Genomic DNA, 25,614 nt, shown 5'->3' with positions numbered 1-25,614 from the left:
TTGATATTTATCTATTAAAGAGAATCTTCCTATTATAAACTGAGTACTTATATCATCCCTCATTTTCCTATCACTTCACTTTCCTTGTGGGTAGAGGCAAGGTTATAGGATGAAGGGGTGTGCTGCTGCCTTGCTTCTTTCTAAGGATTCTGCTTTCTGTCCCCCCTGCCAGCCTGGAAGCACTGACCCACTCCTTTACAGAATAGCATATGATCTTGTCAAGTTCAAATTTATTAAAAAAAAAGAATCTGGAAATTAAAATAAATAAATGGCAACCAGACAATTTTCATAATACATATTGAGAAAATGAATATTTTTAATGTTTTTGAAAATAAGAAAAACCAAAATAATTTTATTAAAATGAAAAAAAAACTTTTGACAAACTAGCTAGTAATTTCATGAAAAGATCATTAGCTTTACTTATAAAGAAAAATAAATCAAATTAGTAGTGACATATTTTTCACCTCTCAGATTTCAAACTATCTGAAGACTAAAAATTACTCAAATAAAAAAAGCAGATCCTCTTATATACCATTGTTGGGAATGTAAATCTGTACAACTTTTTAATGTAGAAAATTGATAACTCTCAAAAATACAATTATGCATACTCTTTCCTAGAGCAATCCTATTTCTAAAAAATGTATTCTATAGAGAAACTCAAAGATATACTATATTTTGTTGATTTTAAGACATTTTTACATTTCTGAAATTAGAATGTTATGGTATAGTTTAATTGGTAGTATTTTTCTTTCTTAGTTGTATATAAAATAATGGTGTAAGAATTGAAAATGTCTTAGAATTTAGGAAATATGGTATATGTGAGGATATTTTATTGAAGCACTGTTTATCTAGGCATAAAACTAGAATAATCTAAACATCTTTCAGTAGGAGACTGGTTAAATAAAGTGTGATCTACCCATATAGTGCAATATTCTGCAACCATTAAAACGTAATAACAATAAGGAAAGAGACTGGTATGGTAGTCCATGCTTATAATTTCAGCTGTTCAGGAAGCAGAGGCAGGAGGATCACAAGTTCAAGGTAAGCCTGGACAATTTAGTGAGACCCTCTCTCAAAATACAAAAACAAAAACAGGGGTTGGGGATATAGCTCAGTAGCAGAGCCCTGCCCTAGCATGTATGAGGCTTTAAGTTCCATCCCTAAAACCACAAAAGATAATAAAAATAAAATAAACAGAATAAGGAAGACATCAGGATAGTATGACCATGATCCATTTTTAAGTAAAGCATCAAGTTTAAATTAATATGTAAGGAGGGAAAAGGATATGCATGTATGCACTGAGTATACATTTGCATATGGACAGAAAATAACTTTCATGATTAAAATTTTGATTAATTTAATGTTAAGAAAGTATCTGAAAAGAAAAAAATTAGTCTGGCCAAAAAGAACCATTAGCCAGATTTAAAATGCTGCTCACCTTTTTGTTGCTCCATCCCATGCCTGCAAGGAAAGCCATGACCAATGTGCACAGTCCTCCTGATCCAGGAAATCCAAAGTTCACACTGCTGAACACAGCTAGCACAGAGAACCCCAAAACCAGGAATGCCCTCTTCCACACAAGCTTGTCCTTTAAGAGAAAAATGCTGATGTAGCTCAATTATTTCAAATTGATTTTTAATTATTGATTCAAATAACCGATTGTTAATTATTTATTTTTCCATATCCACAATGTAGAGGGAAATGAAAATGTCCATTTCAGTGTATGACATTTATTTTCTCTTCCTTAATAAGCAGAGATACCAATGTAAGATCCTCTTTTAGGAACACCAGTTCTCTTCCTCTGCATTTATCAATGCAGAATTTCACGAGGCTTAAGACAGTGGCACCAAAAAGTACATGGGCTTTGGAGCCAGAAAGAACAGGTTAAAAGTCACTTTTTTATATCATTGGTTTAACTTTTCCAAGTTCTGTTTCTTCATGTCTGAAAGAATGTACATCAATAGGGTTTTTTGTGAAACTTAAAGGTACAACTTTATTATTTTCAGTCTCTCTCTTTAATGGATGCTTCCTTGGGTTTTTTTTTTTTTTTTTTAATTCTTGAATACCAACATGCTTTAAGAGCCAACAGACTGAGACAGTAGTTGTTTGTTCTTGTTATTGCCAAGTGTAAGAACTGTGCAGTTTTTTCCCTTTCAAATTTCTTTGTCACTTTAGAAAGTAGGCCTTTAAAAGTGATTGATGGGGAGGCATGCAACTCTGGAGATAGATTACCTGAGTTCTTTCCCAGCTCCACTATTTTCTAGATACATGACCTTGTTCTCCTTACTTACTTCCCTAAGCCTCAATTTTCTTATCAGTTAAAAGTTTATATTAATAGTACTCTCTTTATTGATTATTGTGTGGACTGCACGAGATGAGCACTTCCCTACAGAATGTTCAGTGATGACAGAAATGTTCTGTCTGCCCTGTCTATAAAAATGATGTATATCTGCTACAGTCACATGTATCTATTGGCTGCCATATTGAACAGAGCCCCTAGATGATTTACTATGCCATTTTAGCACAGTAAGAAACAAATGTAAGCTGTCATTTTTATTTTATTGTGCAATTAGAATAATCTTATAAGGAGCTAGGGATGTTGCTCAGTAGTAGAGCAATTTCCTAGCATGCACAAAGCCGTGGGTTCAATTCCCAGTACCACAAAAAAGAGAATAAAGAATAATACCATAATATCTGCATTCATAAAATTATTTACAGATATTTTTACTTGAAAGTTTTTGAAGTGCAATAAAAATTTAAATCCGTATATACTCTGATATGGTACCAGGATTTAACCTGGGATGCTTTACCACTGAGCAACATCCAGCATTTTTTATTTCTGAGACAGAGTCTCACTAAGTTGCTTAAGGCCTCACTAAGTTGCTGAGGTTGGCTTTGAACTTGAGATCCTCATATCTCAGCTTCCCTAGCTGCTGGGATTATAGGCATGTGTCACCACATCCACCATTATTTTTATTAATTAAATTTATTTATAGTTGTTAAGTTTATGATTCTATTCAAAATACTCTGAAACTTCAGAATAAGGCCAATTTATAGAAAGAACATATTTTCATAGGTTTATCTGCTCAACAAGAAATAGGAGAAGAAAACAAAACATTTGTTTCTCATTAGGAAATAATTGTGTATAGTCAAGAACTTTGATCTACTTGAAAAGAAATGCTTTATTGTATTTTAATAAGATGTTAAAAGTCTTATCTATTTGAAAATATTAGAATCTAAGATATTTTGATACTAAAAAAGAGGATCCAAAAAAAGCCATCATATAATCTTAACTTAGTTGAATATTATGAAACTTCAAAAAACACGCATATCTTATTATTTTGGAATTGATGTTATTTATTTTAATGTGAAATTCAAAATGTACATAATATATTTTATATAATATAATGTATTCATATAAAATACAAATATAACCCAGGACTGCATTAAAATCTCATATATTTCAGCCTTCATCATAAATTTCATGAATAGCATAGACATAGCAATAAGCAACTTTAAAAAGATGAACCATTTTATGAAACATGTCCCTCATATCCACTTTAAGGGAAGTATTCTAAAGTATTTTTCTAGTGACATTTTAGAGTGTAACTTTCCTACAGATTAATTCTTTCACCTGGTCACTGCTTGGAAAATACTGATTAAAAAATCCAAGAAGAGATCCAGTTGCCACACCAATTACCACCTCCAAGATACCTCTGAGGACATTAAAAACTGTGGAGCCTGAAAAACACAAAAAAGAAAAACTCCAGAACTCTAAATCCATAAAATACACAAGCTTTAGACCACAACCACCAACATAAAGCACCTAAATATGTGGAACGAAATTCTTACAAACATGTCCTACTCTTTACATTCTTTTTCTTAAGTAGCTGATTCTCTTTTTTTAATATTTTCTTTTTAGTTTTAGGTGGACACAATATCTTTATTTTATTTTTATGTGGTGCTGAGGATCGAACCCAGCGCCTCACGCATGCCAGGTTGGCGAGTGCGCTACCACTTGAGCCACATCCCCAGCCCCACTCTTTACATTCTTAAATCTAAGTGTTTTTAAATGTCTAATAAAATGAGTCTATCTTATAAGAGTATTCAGATTATTGGGAATCAATTTCAAAACAAGCATAAGGTATAATTTATGCACTTCTTTATGTTTACCTTATCTACTTAAAAGGCCTGACAAATTGTGAAAAATTCAATTCATGACTCAGACCTAGCTTGTTCTACGACATTATATGTATAGGCAAAGGGAGTAAACAGATGTAGTTAAGTTTTCAAATTACCACTTAAGAGCTGGATATTAAAAAAAAATTAACAGATAGACATTGATTTTAGTAGCTCTGATTTGTATGGAATATCGTAACTTAAGGACCTTGTATGAACTGGGGATGTAGCTCTGTAGTAGAGCACTTTCCTTTTGTGTGTGTGTGAGGCCCTGAATTGAACCTCCAGTGTTGCAGTGGGGAAAAGAGAATCTGGTCATTAAAATCAAGAACTGTCTTCTTCTTCTAAAATGTTTACTCTAAAAATAAATCTGAAATTATTTTTGAAATTTCCCCTAGAAGGCTCTTTGTTGCTTAACCTCTTTGAAATATTATAATAAAGCAGTAAACAGAACCTACATTTCTCTCCTCACAGCAAATAGGATTTTGGAAACTAATTTTTAAAACAATCTTCGTTAGCACATTGTATAGAAAATTATATTAAAATTGTCCTACACATCAGCAATTCTTTAATACTGTCCTAAAGGAAATAATTGTACTTCTTATTGTGACTTCTTGTGATTATGGCAATCACTTATCTTATTTAAAAAGAATTCCCTCTGATGTAATTTTATTTAGCTAATGTATCTCTGCTAGGTAAATGGTGTGCCTTTCAAAAGCCTCTCGCTACAATAGCAGCATTGTGCTCAAGCTGTTACCATAAATAATGTATTCTAAGTGAAAAAAATGTATCAAATACCACTGTTAATCATTGTAGATTTTATACCAAGTTTTTGTTTGTTTGTTTGTTTTTTATAAAATGTGGGGTGCAACCATTACTCAAAACTTTTATTTTTAAATTGTGCTAGTATTACTTAAAAATCATTTATTACTAAACTTTTTGATGCATGATTAGGATGTATGGAATACTTGTGAATATATGTTAATGCAGTAGCAATGACTATGCGGTGAAATACAGTACCTAATTAGTTTCAGTCTTTTGTAAAATAAGGTCTTTATAAAAAAAAAAAAAACCTATCTCAAAATTTAAAAAAAAAAGGCTGGGGATGTGGCTCAGTGTTTAAGCACCTCTGGGTTCAATCACTGGTATTAATACACACACACACATATGTACACACACACACACACACACACACACACACACACACATTGGGCATCTCCCCTGAAATATCTAATTCAGTAACCTATCAGGGTTCAGATCCAAAAGATCAGAGGACCAAATTTAGGGGGTAAGGCAGATTAACATGACAGAATCAGCTTGGAAGGTTCTTGAAGTTATTACATTCTTCCCCTCCGCCCTCCCCCAGAATATAAAACCCCCGACCTGGACCCTCTTCTCAACTCCATTTCTCACCTCATCCCCTTCTTCCCAGTCCTCAGTGTGATGTTAATGCAGACTCTGCTCAAAGCAGTGGTTCCTCATCCTGGCAGATCTGGTTTCCATTCCCAAGAGTTCTGGTTTAATTGGTCTAAGGTAATGTCTACATAACAGTATTTTAAAAGAATATTCCCCAGATAATTCTAATGTGCTTTCAAGGCTGAGAACAATTGTTTTAAAGACATATACCAGGAAAGCAGCCAGAACATGGTCTGCATAGGTTCAGGAGAGTTAAAATTAAGACAAGAATGTCAATTGGAACTCATAGGTAAAAAGAAAATTTTTAATTTTTATTGGTGCTTGAACAAGAAAGTAACATCATGAAAATAATGTTTTGAAAAGATGATGTAATTTACCAGGACTGGAGGAAGGCTGACTCTGAAATATAATAAGGGGTGAGGTTCTAGATAATCTGTATGAATCATATATAATCATAAAATGGAAAGATAACTGTAGGGATTGAAGAGAATGAGAATAGCAAATTTTCAAAAAAGTATTTTTACTGAAGAATCTGAAGCTAAACTTAGGCTATAATTACACTCTGTCAATAATAGGAGGTTACAAATTTTATTTTCCAATTTTTGCAAAAGATTAAAAAAGAAACTTAATCTTGTGCTATGTCAAAGGATAATAAAGGTGTTGAATCTCTTCTTAGCCTTTTGCCTAAGATCAAGTGTAGTATCTGTTAACATCCTTTCAGTAAAGGTATTAAATAACAGCAGAGAGGAATGCCTTCAGTTTCTCTTTTGTTACTACTTGAAACAAAATACATCCATTGCAGTATGTATTAATATTAGTATGCTACCCATTAAAATCATTGCTTTTATTTTTTTGTGTGTGTGAAATCTCTAGAATTAAGTTTTCCTAGATCTCTCCAAGGAAGGCTTTAAACTTGCTTGCACTGGCTGCTCACTCCTTGAGCAATCTGTATCTAGAGGGAAGAAGTGAATAAAGATACTTCGGTGCCTCTCTAGGTTCAGGACTTTTACCCATGTTTCCCCGAATTTGAATTTACCTCATGCAAATATGCTATGCTTCCAACATTTTAACCTATGTCTCTCAAGAATGAGCGACCAGGGGCTGGGGTGGTGGCTCAGTGGTAGAGTGCTCGCCTAGCATGCATGAGGCACTGAGTTCGATCCTTGGCACCACATTAAAAAAAAAAAGAATGAGAGACCAACATAGGAACAGATTAGTCTACCTGTGGAAAAGGCCATGCCCAAGCATGTGTTGAAGCCGGTGATGGCCAGAATGTCATCGAAGCTGCCAGCAGCCATGAGTAGGGTCGGGACCCCCTTCTCAACACCATAGCCTCCTGCCTGCAAAAGGAGCATGGACGGCACCACGACAGCTGGAGACACGGCTCCTAGGACAAAACTAAGTACAGGCTGCTTCAGACACATGTAACCATATTCTACCCATTCTTATTATTAAAAAAAAAATTTACAACAACCTCTACTGCTTTAAAAGTTAGATTCTGGACAGCTATAATCTTGAATGGCAGAGAAACACTATACACATGAAAGTTCTACAGAACATCATTTTCCAAAATACGTATACCCATGAACAACCTGTTTTGGAACTATTTAGGTTGCCTAGAATAAATAGTTATGAATGGTACAGAAGTCTTCACTGGGTTAGGCCCCGGCAAAGCTACCTTTTTAAAAACAAACCATTCATTTTAAGAGGTCTGAAAAATGGCCATGGTTGTTCTGAACTTGTACCCAATGATGCTGGGTCTTCAATTAGAGCTTGGTATGTAAATTAAGGCAACAGATTCAAACAAGAAAGCCGAAATGACAGTGACAGTGATCTTAATAATGGCAGCAGTTGTGAGCTGGGGTTAGAGTGCTTGCCTCATATGTGTGAGACACTGGGTTCAATCCTCAGCACCACATGATAATAAATAAATAAAAATAAAGATATCATGTCCATCTACAACTAAAAAAATAATAATAGCAGCTGTTGTAATACTGAAGAACATTTTATGTGCCTAACACCACTTTGAGCACTTCACATATATTAACTAATTTAATCTTCCTAACAGCCCTATGAGATTGATACAGTCTACCATCATTTTATAAGTGAGGAAATTGAAGTACAGACAGACTACATAATTTGTCAAAAATCACACTCTGGAAAATCACAAAGCTGGGATTGGATTCCAGGTAATCCAGAATCTTAACCATGAGAAGAATTTCATCCTTCTAGCCTACTTATTAGCACTAAATTCCTACTAAGTACTTCTTTATTTATTTGCTTCTCATGTCTATTAAGTATTAGGAATAAAAGGCTGCTAGTAGAAGAGACACTGTTGCAGGTGTTGATCATGATTGCTATGTTAATCATCCTTTGTGTAGACTCTGGGGTAAGATCCAGCATCTCTCTCACAAGCTTACAATCAGATGGAGACAAAAGACCACACCTTCTTCAATAGTTTGAATTATCGTAATTACCATAAAAGTTAGTGTCTAAAGAGACACAGACCATAGTTTGAAGTTAGAATATTTAGATGATACTGGATATCTCTGCTGCATTTTCTGGTGTTCTTAAGAAAATACTATTATGTATTCTCTTGTATGGGATCAAAGAAAGTCCTTAATATCCCTCCATATTTTCATACAACAAAGCCAAAAAAAAAAAAAAACAAACCCATTACCCCAGTATAAATCCCCACTGCCATGGTAAACCCATTAGGAAGTGGGCAAGAAGAGCAGATGTGCATGCCTCCACGAGACAGGGACCCATGGACAGTCGTACACACACACCCTTCAACTTCTTCAGTGCCTGGAATATAAAAGTAAGCATACTAATATAATCCTCTGAAGACACACAGAGACACAACCCTAAATGCTTTCTCTTCAGCATTCAGACTGTGTCTGGGTCATCACAAACTTCCCAGGTAATTAGTTTTAACAAACATTTTAGCATCCTAAGTGTTTTAGAGACAGCTTATGTAATCCTCACAGTAACCCCATGAGATAGGTAATGGTACTATCCGTATTTTTAAAACCTAAAAAGGCACAAGTCCAAGTCATGTTTTCAAAGGTCATGAAATTGGTGAGTGATGGGGCCAGGTGTGCACCCAGGTAGGTGGCTTCTGGAGTGAGTGCTCACAATCCTCACACTAGCTGACTTAACCTTCTCAGTATTCGTTTTACTTATAGTCTGGGGCCCAGAATGAGGCCAAGTGAAGAGCTTCATCCCCTAAGGACATTCATTTCTGCATTCCAAAATATATGAAAAAAAGCATTAAGAAAAAGCATGCTTGAGATTCATTCAATATACTAAGTAGTTTCCTGAATCAGCATAATTAGTCTTACATACTTATAAAGGGTTTTGCACACCAAAAATATATTGTTCCCCACATCATCATTATTTATTACTATGGCCTATAGCTCTGTCAGAGAAAAGGAGAGCTTTTATTCTTGTGTTGTCACCACACATAGTACCTCCCCACCTTTCTCCAAGAAAGAGTATGAGAATATCTTCTGAGTTCCTGTGAGGCACAAGGTCTTACCTGCAAAATAACTCTGCATGAAATAAATTATATTTTCTTCTTGAGAATGTGATACAAAGTGTCTCTATCCAATTCCCGAAGCTCAGTGATTCTAAAGATATGGAATGTTAGAGGAACAAAATTCCTATTCAATAATAAGAAATTTATATATTATACCTTTGAATCTAGACCAAGGCCAGCACGAACCAGTATAATAGATAGGGCTATGCTTCTCAGAGAGGAGGACCACTTGTGCTTGATCTGTACATTATCACTGATGACTGGAATATTTCTGAGGAGAAATCCAGCAAGCAGCATGCCTTGAATGAAGAAGTCAAACAAGAATGAATCAGTTTTCAAATGTAAGACAATATTTTTCAGCATTTTACATGTGAAAGAGACTATTATATAATCTTATGTTTAGTCCTTAGATAAAATTGAGTTAGACTTTTATTTAAAAAAATAAAATGATATGATGAATTAGAAGATCAAAGAAAGATTTTAATATACACATAAAAAGTAAGATTAAAATAATTACTATTTCTTTTATGGCATTTGCTGGTAAATGGATGGAACTGGAGAATATTATGTTAAATGAAATAATCCAGTTTCAAAGAGCCAAAGGCTAAATGTTTTCTCTGATATGTGGATGCTAATTCACAATAAGTGGTGGTGGTGGGGAGCAGAATAGTGGTATTTTGGACTAAACAGAGGGGATTGAAGGGAAGGGAGGGGTCATGGGGGTAGGAATAATAGTAGGATGAATTGGACATTATTACTCTATATGCATATGTGATTACATGACCTGTGTAACTCTGCATCATGTACAACCAGACAAATGAGAAGTTATATTCCATTTATGTATGATGTGTCAAAATGCATTCTACTGTCATATATAACTAATTAGCACAAATAAAAAATAAACAATTACTATTTCTCAAATAATTAAAGATAAAAAGGAGAAACAAGATGCAGCTTTTGGCTAGAGATAATAATTAAATCTTAAACATAAAATGTTTCAGTTCAGTGTCAGCTCAGTCATCCCTCTATGTGCGAACAGCAAACAGTTCCTGAAATAACTTGCTATGTCAGTTTACTTGAAATATCAATAAGTACTTACATGGCTTCTATTTCATTTCACACCAGATAACTTAATAACAAATACATAACTCACTTTGCAAAGGCTTTAGGAATTATGCTGAAATGAACACTGCCCTGTCAGTCAGCTGGTGGCTCTTCTTTCAGTCAGCCAATATTTACTGGTTGCCTTTAGTATTTCAGACACTATGTGGGTGTTAGGAATATAATGGACAAGCAGCAGGAATTATACCTCAACAAACTTTCAGCCTCTAGGAAAACAAGACAAACTAACAACCCCAATATTAGGAAAGCATGAAGGGGTGTTGTATGAACTGAGAAAGGGAGGGTGAGCAAAGGGGTCCAGGGAAGGGGAAGGGTCTGCAAGATTGTAAAATGCCTGGAAGAGACACTAGTTTATTCAAAGGTGTCGGACAAAATGACACATTCTGGGAACTTCACATAGTTGTGACTAACTTGAGTCTTGTAGCTTATGAGGGAATTCTCCCTCATTGATGCCACATGCCCACAGGGTAAAGTTTCTCTGAGACAGATTGTGAGGCTTCTATCCACCATTTTCTCCAGCAGCAGCAGCTTCTCCTCATGTCCTTATAAGCACCACAGTTTGCATGACTAAATAAATTAACTAAAGTTGGGATATTTTATGAGAACAAATTATATGTACACTTTATGACTCGCTACAGATGCCATGATACAAGAATGCACCATTTCTAGGCACCTCTCATTACTGCCATTTAATCTAGTGAGTTCACAATTCTGTAATCATGGTCTTTCTAGAGTTTTTATTGGGTAACAGTGTGAAAAGACCTATGGTGTCTATTTTTTTTTCTTGTGTGTGTGTGTGCGCGCGCGCGTGTGGTGCTGGGGATTGAACCCAGGGCCTTGTGCATGTGAGGCAAGCACTCTACCAACTGAGCTATATCCCCAGTCCCTATACTATCTGTTTTTAAAAGAAATATTGATAAGAGTAATATGCACATGGTAAAATTAAAACATTACCAGCAAACATAGAGTGGCAGTACTGCCCTACCCTCAATTACAGCCTTCCATTTTCACTCCCCAGTTAATTCTCACAGAACGCTTTCATCACTGCTTGTCAGATTCCTGCATCCCAAACCAAAAATGGTTCCAGTTCAACCAAGATTGGACAAAATCAGATTAAAAAATGCTTACCTACTATCTGATTCCACAAAGAAGTCACATCCCTGGTGAGTGAGTGTAGTGTCACCATGAATATTAGTTGATACTTTTATTTATGTTAATGAGTAAGACAAAAGGGCAATAATAGAAATATATGTTAAAATGTCACTTTTGCCAGGCATGGTGGCACACACCTATAATCCAAGTGGCTTAGAAGGCTGAGGCAGGAGGATCACGAATTCAAAGCCAGCCTCAGCAAAAGCTAAGCAACTCCGTGAGACCCTGTCTCTAATTAAAATACAAAATAGGGCTGGGGATGTGGCTCAGTGGTTGAGTGCCCCTGAGTTCAATCCCCAGTAACCCCCACCTCCCAAATGTCACTCTTTGTCAATGTTGTGAGAAGCTTCCAATACAACAAACCCTGATTTGTAGTATTTACTGGTTTCTGTATTACACATACCTGCAACACAGCCAAATTTTAAGCTACCAACATGCCAGAGATGGGAGGAGATGGGCAAAGGCACACCATTACATGATATTTCCATAATCTCAAGAGCACAGATATGGGGAAATTCAGTAAAAGAATTTGGAAGATATCAGTTTTGAGTATTGATTGCTCTTATTCTTTAATGTATGCTATTTAATTGTAATTTTATATAATTTAATTTAAAAAAAATCACCATGTTTAACAACTGGCTCAAAAACTCCTCAAAATTTACCAAATGGTTTTGGGCTATAGCACAGCAAATACAGAAATACATACTTTATTTCTTTATTTCCCAAAGCTTTCCAAAATACTATTATGAAAATATGATTTATTGGAAGAAAATGGGAAATGTTTAGCACTTACCAAGAAGAGGAGGAAGAGGAGGCAGTGTTGGTAACTTAATGAGCCCAAAAAGTTTACCTCCAATGATGGTAGAATAGAATAGGATTATAATTCCAAATAAGTTTCCTCCAGGAAGACATTCACTGCCAGTAACTGACCAAACTGCTGCCCACAGAAGAACAATCATGGTAACTGAAACAAATCAGGAAAACCTGTTTCTATAAGTAAGTTGTAATAGGCAGGTTTTGAAACAATCTAAAATAATTTTTAAAAATAAACATTGAATGCATAAAAAAAAACCTTTATAGCCATGTGCAAATTATAAAGAACATCAGTAAAATGAGCAATTGGGTAGTTTCCAACCACTTTTAAAAAACAAGATATTACTAATACTTTTGAATCCACCTATGTGGCCCTCTCCAGTCCCATCCATCTCTTTGCACACTGCCAGAAGGAACCACTGTCTTGGATTTTTTTTAAACCCATTCCCTTATTTATTTTATTTTATTTTTTTAGTAATTTTATCACAAATACCAGTTAATACTAAAAAGGACAAAATCACTATCTTTGCCCTCTTCTTAGGAATATGAAATACTTGAACTCTAATCCTACTTCAGTTATCTTAGTTCTGCCTTGTTAAACATTACCTTTATTTCTTTTCTACAATCAACATGGATTTAGAATTATGCACATTCTTGCCTTTTTTTTAAAAAAAAATCATCATTCATTATAGCATCTCAAATCTTTCATCTAGGACAATTATCCTGATACCTAAACTATTTTCTTTAGTAAATTCATTTCCACTAGAATGTGAAATATGTTTCCAGTTTGAATACAGGTATTCTATAAAATTACATACTAAAAGTAGAAAGGCTCATGAGAAAAACTGAGTTAGGAAAAACTACTCAAAACTTGAAACTTATGACATAACCACTAACAAAAATGAACACAATCCTAACAAAAGTAATAGCACAGATAAATCTCCACAGACATTTGTATCCCAGGCAGGCACTCTATTCTTTGTACACTTCCTACTTCAAGATGTAGATTCTTGAGGATATTTTCTTTAAATACAAAGCAATTGTATCAAAATCTGATCCATATTGTAGTGCTCTCCTTTAATAAAAAAATTTTTTTAACTGAGGGAAATTTGTTGGCAGAATCTTCATCTGCTTTCTCTCCATGTGTAGTTAGTTGCATTATAAGCTTAATGTTGTGAAACATTTAAAAGTTACTAATGCCCCTAAACCAGTTATTATCTCTATGAAAATAAATCACTTCAACAGGAATTTCAGCTTTTAGAAGGTCCTCTTGTGAAGGAGGTTTAATCTTTAATTGTGAGAATACACATACCTGATCTTTTTGTTTTTTATTCACTTTGACTTCATTTGCTATTGCTTAACAATGCAAAATATTAACATGTGAGGAAAAACATGCACAAACATGCAAATTGCATATTATAGTAACACGATTCCCTATTTACCATTGCATCCATGCTAATTCATGGTGTAGAAACATTCTGTATCAGAACATGCTCTATTTCTTATGACAGTCTTTGGAAGAAAATTGTTAGTTTTGTTGTCTGACATTATTCTTATTTTAAAAGATAGTTTTTCTAGGTATACCTCAGATTTACCTTAAATTGTAAGTGAAGAGTTATTTTTTTCTCAATCCCTTGATAATATTCTTCCTTGGTTTTCTGGCTTTCAATGTTGTTATTCAGTTTAATTTTGGCCCTTTTCCAGAAATTTTTTCCTTTGGTTTGTTTTAATTTTTTTTTTTTTGTTTTCTGTACTTTTTGAATAAAGAATTTAGAATTGGCTTCTTTTTGATGTGCTTAGAATTTATGTTTTTTTTTTTTTAAAAAAACAATTCTGGAAAATTCTGTCTTTATTTCTTCAAATATTTCTTACCCAACCTCCCTAATTTTTTTTTTTGTGAAATTATGATTAGATAGTCACTCTACTTGCTAAGCCTATTTCCATATTTTCCATCTTTGTGTGTACTATAATCTAGATAATCTCTTCAGTTCTATTTGCTGGTTGATCAATTTTTTTAACTTAATCTGCTGCTTACTCTATCCATTGCTTTTAAAATTTCAATTATTATACTACATCTTTCTAGAAGTTCACATTTGTTCTTATTCAAATTTATATAATTTTAATCAGCATTTGTTTTGTATTCACATTTGTACTTACTATTTAACTTCTTTAGAAAAATGTTTCAAGGTCTATTTTCTGGCAATGCTTTTTTGGGGGGGGACGGGAGGGGGGGGTGGTACTTAACCCAGAGCTTCTCATATGCAGGCAAGCACTCTACCACTAAATTACATCCCTAATAATTTGAAAATTTTATTTTGAGATAGGTTCTCACTAAATTGTCCAAGCTGGCCTGGAATTTACAATCCTCCTGTCTCATCATCTTATGCAGCTGGGATTACAGGTGTGTGCCACCATATCTGGCTAGTAATGCACACTTTTGAAATCTCTGTTTTGTTTCCTTTTTGGTTGCGATTTCTTATTCCCCAACAGTGAATCTCCCTTGAACTCCATCTGTGGTTTTGCTGAAGCCTTAGGCTAATGTGATTTTTCCCAGAAGGGATCTGAATTTGCTTCTACCATGTGCTTTCAAGTTTACAATCCAGGACTACTTTTAAGTGTATATTCAGATTGAGTTTTTCTTCTTTGAATTTGGAGCACAAATAAGGGTGAAGTTACCTTCTCCCTCCTTCTCTCCCTCCCTTCCTCTCTCTCTCCCCCTCTTTTTCTTTCTTTTTTAGTGGACTTCACCTTAATCCACACACAGACATACCGACTAGCAACCACAATTTAGACAGGTAGGTTTGGTTGCAGGCCCCATTGACAAAGCAGGTTTACCTGAAATCCACCATCACTTTGGGTTCCAGTTTTATGTGGGTGAAGGAGAATCATTTCTCCTGTTACATGTCTCCCACCCCAGGTAGGCTCTAGCTTGGCTTCCTGTGCTCTTGTGGATCTCAAAATCATTCTCAATTTCACTGGGGTTTGGCAGAAACCTCTAGGGTGAAAGTTGGCTTGAGTCCTTACTTACCTTTCCTACTTACATTTCATTTTTGGTTTCTGATAATTGCTTGTTTTCTTGATAGATCAAAGGTATGTGAAAAAGGCTTAAAATATTTTTGAGACATTTCCTTTAAGTGATAGGATTGTTCATTGGATCTTGTGCATATTGTGATTTTATAATTTGTCTAGAGACTAAATCCAATGGTTTTTTTTGTAAATCCTCATAGAATTGTTCTAGATTTTCTAGGCTTGTTCCAGATTTTCTAGACATAGTGTTGCAATAAATGATATAATGAAATAACTAGAAGCCTTAAGTATTTTCCAATTGACTACAAGGGCTAAAATTATTATGCAATATTAGAGAGAGACTGAGAAACCACAATATGGCAGCAAATAAATCCTACTTTGTCATAGCATAAACCCAACTTTATACTAAATTCAGCAAGACAGAATTAAGAGAACTTTTTCCACTTTAAAATCACTTTTAAAAAAGACTCTAGCCAGACATGGTGGCACACCTCCATAATCTCAGTTATTTGGGAGGCTGAAGCATGAGGATCACAAGTTCAAGGCCAGCCTCTGCAATTTAGCAAGGCCCTAAGCAATTTGGAGAGACCTGTCTCAAAATAAAAAATAAAAAGGGCTGGGGATATGGCCCTGGGTTCAATCCCTGGTATGGAAAAAAAATATAACTCTCCTTTCCTTTTCCATATTGGAAAAATTTATACACAAAAATGCAAGTTCCATATCACACCGACAGGACTCCCGATTTACCATTGCGTCTGAGCTAATTCATAGTGTAGAAACAGTCTGTATCAGAAAATGCTGTATTTCTTTTTTTTCTTCTTCTTTAATATTTTTTTAGTTGTCAAAAGACCTTTATTTTATTTATTTATATGCAGTGCTGAGAATCAAACCCAGGACCTAACACATGATAGGCAAGCGCTCTACCACTGAGCCACAACCCCAGCCCAACATGCTGTATTTCTTATGAGGGTCTTTGGTAGTAAATTGCACCACTTTACAAGTGATAAATATAGTTGGACATAGCAAATGCACATTCATAAGCTTCTCTAAATCATGTTTAAATCAGTTACTAATTTATTTCTTGTTCATGCTTTTTAGAAAATGATATTTTTACATGTAAGATTTACTTCTTAGGAAGAATGCTTTTATATACCTAATGAGTGCAGGAAAAAATAAAGAATAAAGTAAACTTGTAAAACAAGTGATGAGGTTTTTAATCTACTGTGACCCCCATTTTTCAGGCAGCTTTATGAACAATGATTATATACTTTGTTAAAAAAAAAAGGCAATCAAAATCACATCCTTCATTTTCACTCTTACGACAATCTGAATCTGTTTAATTGTAAATGTTTTAACAGAAATGTGCCTTAGTTTGAATGGTGTTTTGGTCAGCATTTTGCTGCTGTGATTAAAAGACCTGACCAGAACAACTGTAGAGGATCTAAAGTTTATTTGGGGGCTCACAGTTTGAGGTCTATGGCCTAAATCCATAGACAGCAAGCTCCATTCCTTGGGGCTCAAAGTGAGGTAGAACAACAGGGTGGAAGAGTATGGTAGGAGGGAAGCCGCTCACATGATGATCAGTTAGCAGCCAGAGAGATTCCACTTGCCAAATACAAATATATATCCCAGAGCCACGTCCCCAGCGCCCCGCCTCCTCCAGCCACACCTCGCCTTTCTTCAATTACCACTCAATCCCATCACGTGATTAAGTCATTGACTGGTTAATGCTCTCAGTTATTTCTCCTCTAAACCTTCTTGCATTGTCACACATGAGCTTTGAGGGGACACCTCATACCCAAACCACAACAAATGGTAAAAGTTAAAGGTATTAAATTATCTGTGCCCTTATTAGCTAGTGCATATTTTGGGATGTGATTTTCTCTATGTGTTTTAAATAAACTTTCATATTTTCTTCTGAGCTAGTTCAGAACCTGACTTGATTTCATTAAAAACATATCCAGAGCCTAAAGTATAACTTATTATACTTGGCTTTTGCTGTCAAATGAAAATGATGAAAATATTTTTCAGAGTTCCCAAGTGAAGAATAGCTATAAAGAATTGAGCCTCATTTTTTCAGTGCACATAATCTATGTGGGTAACCACATATTTATTACAATAAATGACATTTCCCAGCACAATTTAAATTTTTTTTTCTTTTTTATTATTTGTTTTAGTTGCCAATGGACCTTTATTTAATTTATTTATATGCGGTGTTGAGAATTGAACCCAGGGCCTCACACATGCTAGGCAAGTGTGCTACACTGAGCCACAACTCCAGCCCTCAACACAATTTTAAAAACTATCTTTAAATCTGCCTTTTTAGACAGTTTTCTAGCCTCGTCTCCTTTTACCTCCTATATTGCATGTTCCTTAACATTACCTCCAAACATACTTCCTTTTTGAACACAAAAGGCATCACTGAATCAAACTGATAACGAATGATCAAATTGATAACAGAGTGATCTTTGGCTGCCTCCAAAAACCAAAACCATTTCTAAAAGACAAATATATCCCAATTTTAACAATATTCAAAATGGCGTTAAGATTAATTCTCTGCCCCCCAAATCCTCAAAGTATTTTAAGTAATGGCAGCCCTGCTACAACATGCTGAATTGCAACTCAAGACCTTACTCATGAAATGACAGGGGACCTGGCTCGGGGCAGAGCACTTGTCTACCAAGTATGAGGCCCTGAGTTTGATCCCCAGCACCGCAAAAAGGAAACAAAACAAAACAAACAGAAACAAGCAAAAACCCTTAAAACAAATAAAAATAATGAAGATTCACTTGGAAGTATAAATTGTGTTTGCTCAAATATTAGTTGTATTACTTTAACAATAATAACAATCAATGCCATCTATAAGCAATTTCTTAAGCATTTTTCTACTGTAGCTCTAAAGTAATTTTATAAAATTATTCAAATATACAGATGGAAAAGTTTCTCAGTCTCTGTTCTTTTCTCTTTCCCACTCACTGGAATGGTGGTGACCACAGTGATTTTGGAAGCCTCAGGTTGAAGATGATGGAGACTTGTGAATCTGGTCCTTCAGTGACTGCAGAACTGAGTCACCTACCACTGTGAAGTGTTTGCCTACTAGTTTTTATGTAAGAGAGAAGTAAAGTTCTTTTTGTTCTTAAACCATATGATTTTTGGAATCTCTCAGTGCAACTTCATCTTTTACCCTCTCTTTCTGAATCTATTCTTATTACACACATACCATTTGTTATGATTCTGTCCAGTAAACCATGTGGAGGGCAAGCCAATATCTGTCTCAGCCTCTGCAAACCACTTGATTCAGTTGGTATTTCTTGTAGCTTTTTTTCACTGCTGTGTAACAGGTTGCTTCCTTCTGTTGGTTCATTTCCATCTGTACCTTTAAGGTTCATGACCATCTCTTCCTGTATTTAAAGCAATTTTTAAAAATCCTTAATATGGTATCTTTCTACACAGGTTTATAGTTACTCATTCATCACATTACAAATCAAATTGCCTTTCCTAGAATCAAGGATAGTTCCTTGTAAGGAAAATAAATTTCATGACTAGCTAATTAGTGGATGGAACAAGATCAATATTAGGAGTGTTTACCACTAAGTCACTATTTTTAGATGTGTGCCAGCCTTAGGTGAGGACAGCTACTGATGACCTTAGTAAGTTGGGAAAACTAGCAGTCACACCTACCCTGGACTGTTATGTTTAGGGATTAAGAAAGGGAGAGTTATTAACTGAGTAGTAGAAATTAAGGAGAAACCTGTGTGTGTGTGTGTGTGCGTGTGTGTGTGTGTGTGCATGTGTGTGGGTAGCAGGAGTACTGGGGATTTAACCCATGGCTTGGCTACTGGTAGGCAAGTGCTTTACCACTGGGCTACATCCCAGACCTTTTTTATTTTTATCTTAAGACAGGATCTTGCTAAATATAAATAGCCTAGGCTGGCCTTGAACTGTGATCTTCCTTCCTCTCAGCCTCAGGAGTTGCAGGGATTACAGGTGTGATACACCATGCCTCCAAGGAGAATGCAGTTGTAGCAGAGCTTGGTAATACATAATCCCTTCCTTAAAGGAATGGCTAGGATTTTCTACATTTGATTTCTACAGTAATTTTACCTGTGTTTCTTGATACACAGAAGTTGTATGATTCATCCCTGTGGATGGTTCTGAATCTTGACATTCAATTGTTTTATCTTTATCCCCCATGATTTGTAGTTATGAAGAAGATAATACAAAGAAGAGGAACAAGATCTATTCTGAAAGAGAAACAATAATTTGAAAATCTATTTATTTCTTCCCTTAAGACTCTGCAAGGCTAAAAGTAAGTTAGACTATTCTTAATTTCCAATTGCTGATCTCTTCTTTGATTCCAATATACTGTCTTCATTCTTATCTACCCTTTTACCTCTCTGAAAAAAAGTGCTTGTTGAACCAATCACATTTTTCTTTCCCACCCTATTTTTTGAGTTATACTTCAAAACATTCTGAGCAATATCACTATTAAATTGTTCTCTTTAACAGTCCAACTCAATGAAGCAGGAAAGTCCCAAGTAATTTTCCAATGTTGATATGAGGAACGAGACACCAAGGGAGTTCTCCAGATTCCATAATTTTCAGAGAAATCAGTCACTAATTCCTGTCTGGTTCTTATTTCTAAATTAAAGTTAAAAATACAATACCAGAGGCTGGGTTTGTGGCTCAGTGGTAGAGCACTTGCCTCATACATGTGAGGCTCTGGGTTAAATCCTCAGCACCACATAAAATTTTTAAAAAGGTGTTTTGTCCATCTACAACTAAAAAAATATTTTTAAAAATACAACACCAGTGACTGAGTAACCACAGTATCTTAGACACTGTGATAAGCGCTATGGTAGCCACTTGCTAGTCATGTGGGCAATTTGTAGATTACAAAACACTTTCTTTGGCTCTCCATAGGTTTGCAGTATACCAGGAAAGATAAAATTATACCAAGAAACTAAAAATATCTGTAAGGAAGACTACAGGTTGGCTCAATAAACACCCACTATAACCCCTTTTCCCTGGTTTGCTATTATAGAGGGAGAAAAGCCAAACATTCCAATTCTTAGCCACTTGCAGCTAGAAGTGGCCACATGTCACAGTTACATCCATATAAATGAAATATAGGTGGGAGTCCCTGGGAAGACCTTTAGAAGATCAAACTTTTTTATTCTTTGTCCTCTAAATTTCCTCTTCTTCTTCCAAGAATGTAGATACAATGCCTGGAAGATCAGCAGACATCGTTTAACCATGAGAATAAGGATTTGTAATCAGGATAGCAGATGAGACAGATAGGAAGAGCTGATTGCTTGAGAACCTCTTGGAGTTGCTGCACCTGTCCTGTACTGCCGAGCTTTGAGGTAATCGTGTAAGCCACTGTTACTCAAGGTTTCTTTTTCCTAGTAACCAAACTTATTCCTCCTGTCAGAAGAACAATGTGTATCACAATAAAGATACAGAGTACAAACTTTGGTAGAACCAAAGAGAAATTATTTAAAAGAAGGAAAAATCTAATTCATCGTATCTTTGAGTGCCTCTTATGTGCCAGACATGCTGAGCTGTGAGGACAAGGATAAATTAGACAGGACTGCTACCTCGAGGAACCATCTCAATTTAACACACTACCAGGACATCTGCATTTAAAATTTCAAAGAACATTATAATTTTATATCACCACCACCACCACCACCATTTTTTCCTCTTTACAAAATAATGCTAATCAGAGTGGTACCTAAAAAAGTCTTAAGTTTGACTTTTATTCTATATGATATAAAATAAACATGTATGGGTGTGTTTATAATTTTCTAAATTTAAAGATGTTAATGAAGAAAGTCATTTAAACAAGAAAATGTTGGGCTCAGGGAATACTTGTTTTAAAGATATAGAGGAAGGAAAACTGGTGGGGTGTAAGGGGAAACTTTGCTGGAGCCTGTGGTAGGAGATTAAGAGTACTGGGGCATGAGATTAGAGTTAGGATATCACATCCCAAACCACAGCATTTGCCCGTAGCTTTCTGAAGACCATGATCCTTCATCTCAAGGTAAGGGATGAGATCTGCTGGCTCTGGAGTTGGAAAAAGTTAGATCTGAATTTCAGCTCCATCATACACTAAATTGCTTAGCTTCTTTGTGACTAATTCCTGATCTATAAAAGGGGGACAAGAATAGTTCTAACTATGCATATGGTAAGCATTCAATAGTGTTAGTTTTGTTCACGACTTGTACTCCATCTTTACTATTCAGATGAGCATACAAAAGTCTACAGAAGATAAATGCCTTTTCTCAAATAACATCCAATATTAACAAGTTTTAAAACTGTACAAACATTTGTGAAATGAGATGGTTCTTTTGAAAAACCAGCCTCTACCTCAGAGCAAAGCCTGTCCAAGGAAGTGGGCATAACCCTTGTCCTTGGAAAGACCCACAGAGCACTCCTAGGCACATACCCACCCTGCTGAGTTGTTTGTCTGCAAATAACAGGAGAGATCTGTGATGCCAGGTGTCCCTGACTCAGTCAGGCTAGGTGGGGACCCATAGCAACCCCCTAGCAGCCACCAATCAGCATGAGACCAGGAAAATACCTGGGATGCCAGATGACCCTCCCAGTAATTTATGGTGGTTGATAACATACTGGGAAACCATGTAGTTCAGCACGTACTCCCTTCGTGGCCTAAACCAATCAGTTCAAACGAATCCCCCTCTTGTACTAACCAATCACCCTTACCCAACTTGTTCCCGCCAGTCAATGTGCTAATCATATTTTAGAGTTGTTTTTTATTATTTTCCCGAGGTGTGTGATGATTTGCTAAGAGATGCTATGATGTATGTGGGGGTCCCTGCCTTCCCCAAAGAGTGTATAAAACTGCTGCAAACCCTGGGCTGGGGCCTCTCAGTGTCACCAGTTGCTGTGTGCACGGAGGACTGAGCTAGCTCGCAATAAACACCTCCTTGCTGCTTACATCGATCTTGGTCTCTGGTGGTCTTTTGGGGGTCCTGAATTCAAGCATAAGAGATGGGGACTTGTCTGGGATCCCCCTTATAAGCCTACCCAGACACTCCGATCGAGAGGTGATGAAAACCCGGCTGGTAAGTAAAGGCATTGCCGATCTGTAAGTTTCTGTACTCTGGTTGCCTACAGGTTCTGGTTCTGTGTTGTGTGGTCAGCAAAAGGTCCAGGTGGACGCACTGCAGGGCAGCCGACGGGGTTTGTGGGAGACGTCCCCAGCCCCTTTCTGGGTTCTGAGCGGATTGCCTTTAGTAAAGCATTTTGTGAAGTATTTGGTAAAGTATTTTGTAGCTGACGGATCCGCGGTCCGCCTCTGCTTTTAGTTTCTGGGTAGCAATCCATGATGCTGCGAATTTTGTGTTATGTGTGTTTGTTTTTATTGTCCTGTCCACCTCCACCCCCAACACCCTGGCAAGGGAACTAATCTCCCTATCTGGGGCCGTCAGACCCAATCTGAGGGGGATGCTCCCCAATCTGTTTGTCTGAAGGGAAGGCCCCAGTTGGCTTGGGGCCGGCACCCCACTTCCATTTTTGTCGACAATCTGAAAAGGGAATCTGCATCTTTGTGTGTCTTTTTGTCTATGTCTCTGTTAAGTGTGATGGCATTGTTTTACTTGGGACAGATGCAGAGTCTCAAGTTCCGATCTGCCTTAGCTGTGTGGAGGTAACTTTAGCTAAATTTTAGCCTGAAAATGTCCCTGGTATTCTTCTCCTGCTTCCCTGTAAGGGACCAAAAGTCAATAGAACCACCAGCTTTTCTGTTCTCATGTTTTACACCCCTTTTAGCTGTGTTTTAAAGAACTTTGATAAACTTTGTTCCCCTTTGTTAAATGGGACTAGGGAAGCAATATTTTCTTTTCTTCCCGTAGTTGGCTTGAGAGCACCCACAGCAGAGGGAAATGCCTGCTGGGGATCTAAGAACTGAATATCTCTCTTTTTCTTTTTCTCAAAACCCTGTCCTCATTATTAAATTGACATTAATTGGCTTTGAGGACAGGAACCGAACTTTCAGTCACAAATTTTGGCACCCCAGAGGGGACTCTAGAGGAGCCCCCACTCTGCTTTCTTGGGGAAGTCTAGCACTCCAAATAACTGCAAGCGGAGGATTAACTTTTGAGAGCCGGCTACTGGAAAGTTAGGAGATATGCCAGCGTGCCTGGGATCAGACCTAACCAAAGGAGCTAATCCTGTAAGTAAAAGGAGGGACTGAGGGACTCCCAGCAGCTGCCAAAGCTCCTTTTGCTTTGGGGAACTCCCTCCTTCCTTCCATGTACTGTAAGGATTGCTCCATCTCTGTCTACTTAAAAAGAAAAGGGACACTGAATGCAGTAAAATCGCCACACCGAGACCCTTGATTTTACACTTCTGGTTTCCCCTCTGTGAGAACATCTGGACATCTATGGTGCCACTGGTGTGGGAGTCATAATTAAATGGGAGTTAGAAACTTGGGGAGATTTTTCTCTTATGTGGTCTGTTTTAAAAGTTCTTGTCTGTCAGCCATAGTCTGGAGCTCCCCTCAGTCTCTCTGTCCTGTGTCTTTCTTTGGTATCTGTTTCTGGCCCTTTAAGACATGGGCAATAATGTGTTGATATCAACTGTGGAGTTTTTAAACATTGCAATGGAGATTTCACCTGTGAAAAGCTACAAGGCCTTTACTCTGATGTTATGTGTGCACACCTGGTTATGTGTTGTCAACAGATGAAAATAATGATGTCTTTATGAACATTGGCAGATATATAGAGCGCTCATGAAAAATTAAAAAAAATGGATTCAAATATCTTTGATTCACATGATTTAAATGGTTCAACTTAAATTGGGTAAACAGATGAAAGTAAAGATGTCTTTAAAATTAAGCTTATAAGTTTTTCCTAGGTGATCAAAAAAAAAAAAAAAAAACTAATAAAATGTTGATGTCTATGAAATAATCTGCCTAAATTCAGAAATTTACAAGGATTGTTTCAAAATGTGAACAGAAAAGGAGGTTAACAGATGGAAAAGAGAAATTAGAAGGTTCTAGGAATGGATTTAATAGAAGGAAAATGTGTTTCTTGATAAGAGAGTCTATGTGATTAAGTAAATAAGAGGGTTTAAGTAAGTGATAAAGAAGGTCTGTGTAAGTTGGTTATATGTGTAAGTTTTTTGAGCAAGTAATCTTAAAGAAATTAAAATTTTACAACTATGGTTAAACAACAACGGTTATTTTGCAATATTGTAATATGTTATTTCTTTAAGAGCTAAACTTGGTTAATATAAAAACATCAGTGTAATTGTGGTGCTATTAATGTATTCCTATCTTCCAGGTATACAAGTCTGTAAGGTAGAAGCTTTAAAAGAGCATTATATCAAGCTGGTGTTCTAAAGTTGTATAGTAATTTTAGGCTTAAAAGAAAAACATATTGGAGATTTATTTATATCATTTGATGTTCTATAACTGGACCTGTTATCAATAGGATATGTAAAGTTTTATGCTACTTTTTACACTGGGGTACAATTTAAATGTATTTATTTTTAAGTTAATGAGAGCTTAATCTGTGTAAAGGTTAATATTGTAAAACACAAAAGTACTTTGCTACTTTTTCTACAAAAGGTTAAAAGCTTTCAGCCTTTATTTAATTCATGTTTTAGATGTGATATTATATTGTGTTAGCTAATATTCATGTGAACTTGAGCAACAATTTATGTAAGCTTTATAAAATGATGTTTAAAAAGCAAAGATCAGCTTCAGAACTAGAGCACTTTACTTAAGATTTATGAAGAGCCCCACCTTACCTGAGATAAGGCTCTGTGTGCCATCTTACTACATGTGAGAATGATTACGAAAGAAGTAGGCCAGATTTCAGTACATTTAAAGTTGTGTCCAAAAGTTTTTTTTTTTCCAAGATTACTAGGATCTCAAACAGGGGATTATAATGTATAACTCTGCCAAAGTTCAAGATAGCTATTACATGAACTAAATGTTTTTACTCGTGTTAATTTTGTTTTGTAGTTTTCTTATAAATGGTCTAAAGATTGCCTGTTAATGTTTTGCAGAGGTACTGCTTTAAGAACACACAACCTGGGTTGATTTAAGATAATGAGTTATCACCTACAGGATAGAGAGAAAAACATTAAAGCCCAGTACTCTTAATATAAGGCTGTTGAAATTTATTTGCTGGATGTTTAAGATTAAGTTTTAAAATTAAAGTTAAATTAAAAGGGCCAAGAAAACCAATATTTGGCTCTTGCCCTCTGAGTCAGTCTGAATCCAGGGAACAGGGGCCTTCTCTAAAGAGCTTTGCAACTCTGGGCCACATAACCTCCTGATCAGGGAGATTAATGAGACCACTGGAAAACAGAAAGTCAATCAATGCATT

At 36.0% G+C, this 25,614-nt stretch overlaps 1 protein-coding gene across 1 annotated transcript in view; it reads right to left on the bottom strand.

The window, feature by feature from the left end:
• Positions 1 to 25,614, bottom strand: part of Slc9b2 (solute carrier family 9 member B2) — a 54,834-nt gene that overhangs the window by 16,866 nt on the left and 12,354 nt on the right. The window contains exons 2-9 of the mRNA XM_027935500.2: positions 19,355 to 19,494; positions 18,471 to 18,651; positions 12,204 to 12,374; positions 9,293 to 9,435; positions 8,276 to 8,403; positions 6,818 to 6,993; positions 3,635 to 3,741; positions 1,439 to 1,588 (exon numbers count right to left, since the gene is read on the bottom strand). Coding sequence (XP_027791301.2) covers positions 1,439 to 1,588; positions 3,635 to 3,741; positions 6,818 to 6,993; positions 8,276 to 8,403; positions 9,293 to 9,435; positions 12,204 to 12,374; positions 18,471 to 18,651; positions 19,355 to 19,444 — 1,146 coding nt within the window. The 5' untranslated portion in view covers positions 19,445 to 19,494. The remainder of the gene's footprint in view (positions 1 to 1,438; positions 1,589 to 3,634; positions 3,742 to 6,817; positions 6,994 to 8,275; positions 8,404 to 9,292; positions 9,436 to 12,203; positions 12,375 to 18,470; positions 18,652 to 19,354; positions 19,495 to 25,614) is intronic.

This window comes from Marmota flaviventris, chromosome 7, assembly GCF_047511675.1.
Source record: "Marmota flaviventris isolate mMarFla1 chromosome 7, mMarFla1.hap1, whole genome shotgun sequence".
Lineage (NCBI taxonomy): Eukaryota > Metazoa > Chordata > Mammalia > Rodentia > Sciuridae > Marmota > Marmota flaviventris.
This window is presented reverse-complemented; position numbering and strand designations above follow the sequence as displayed.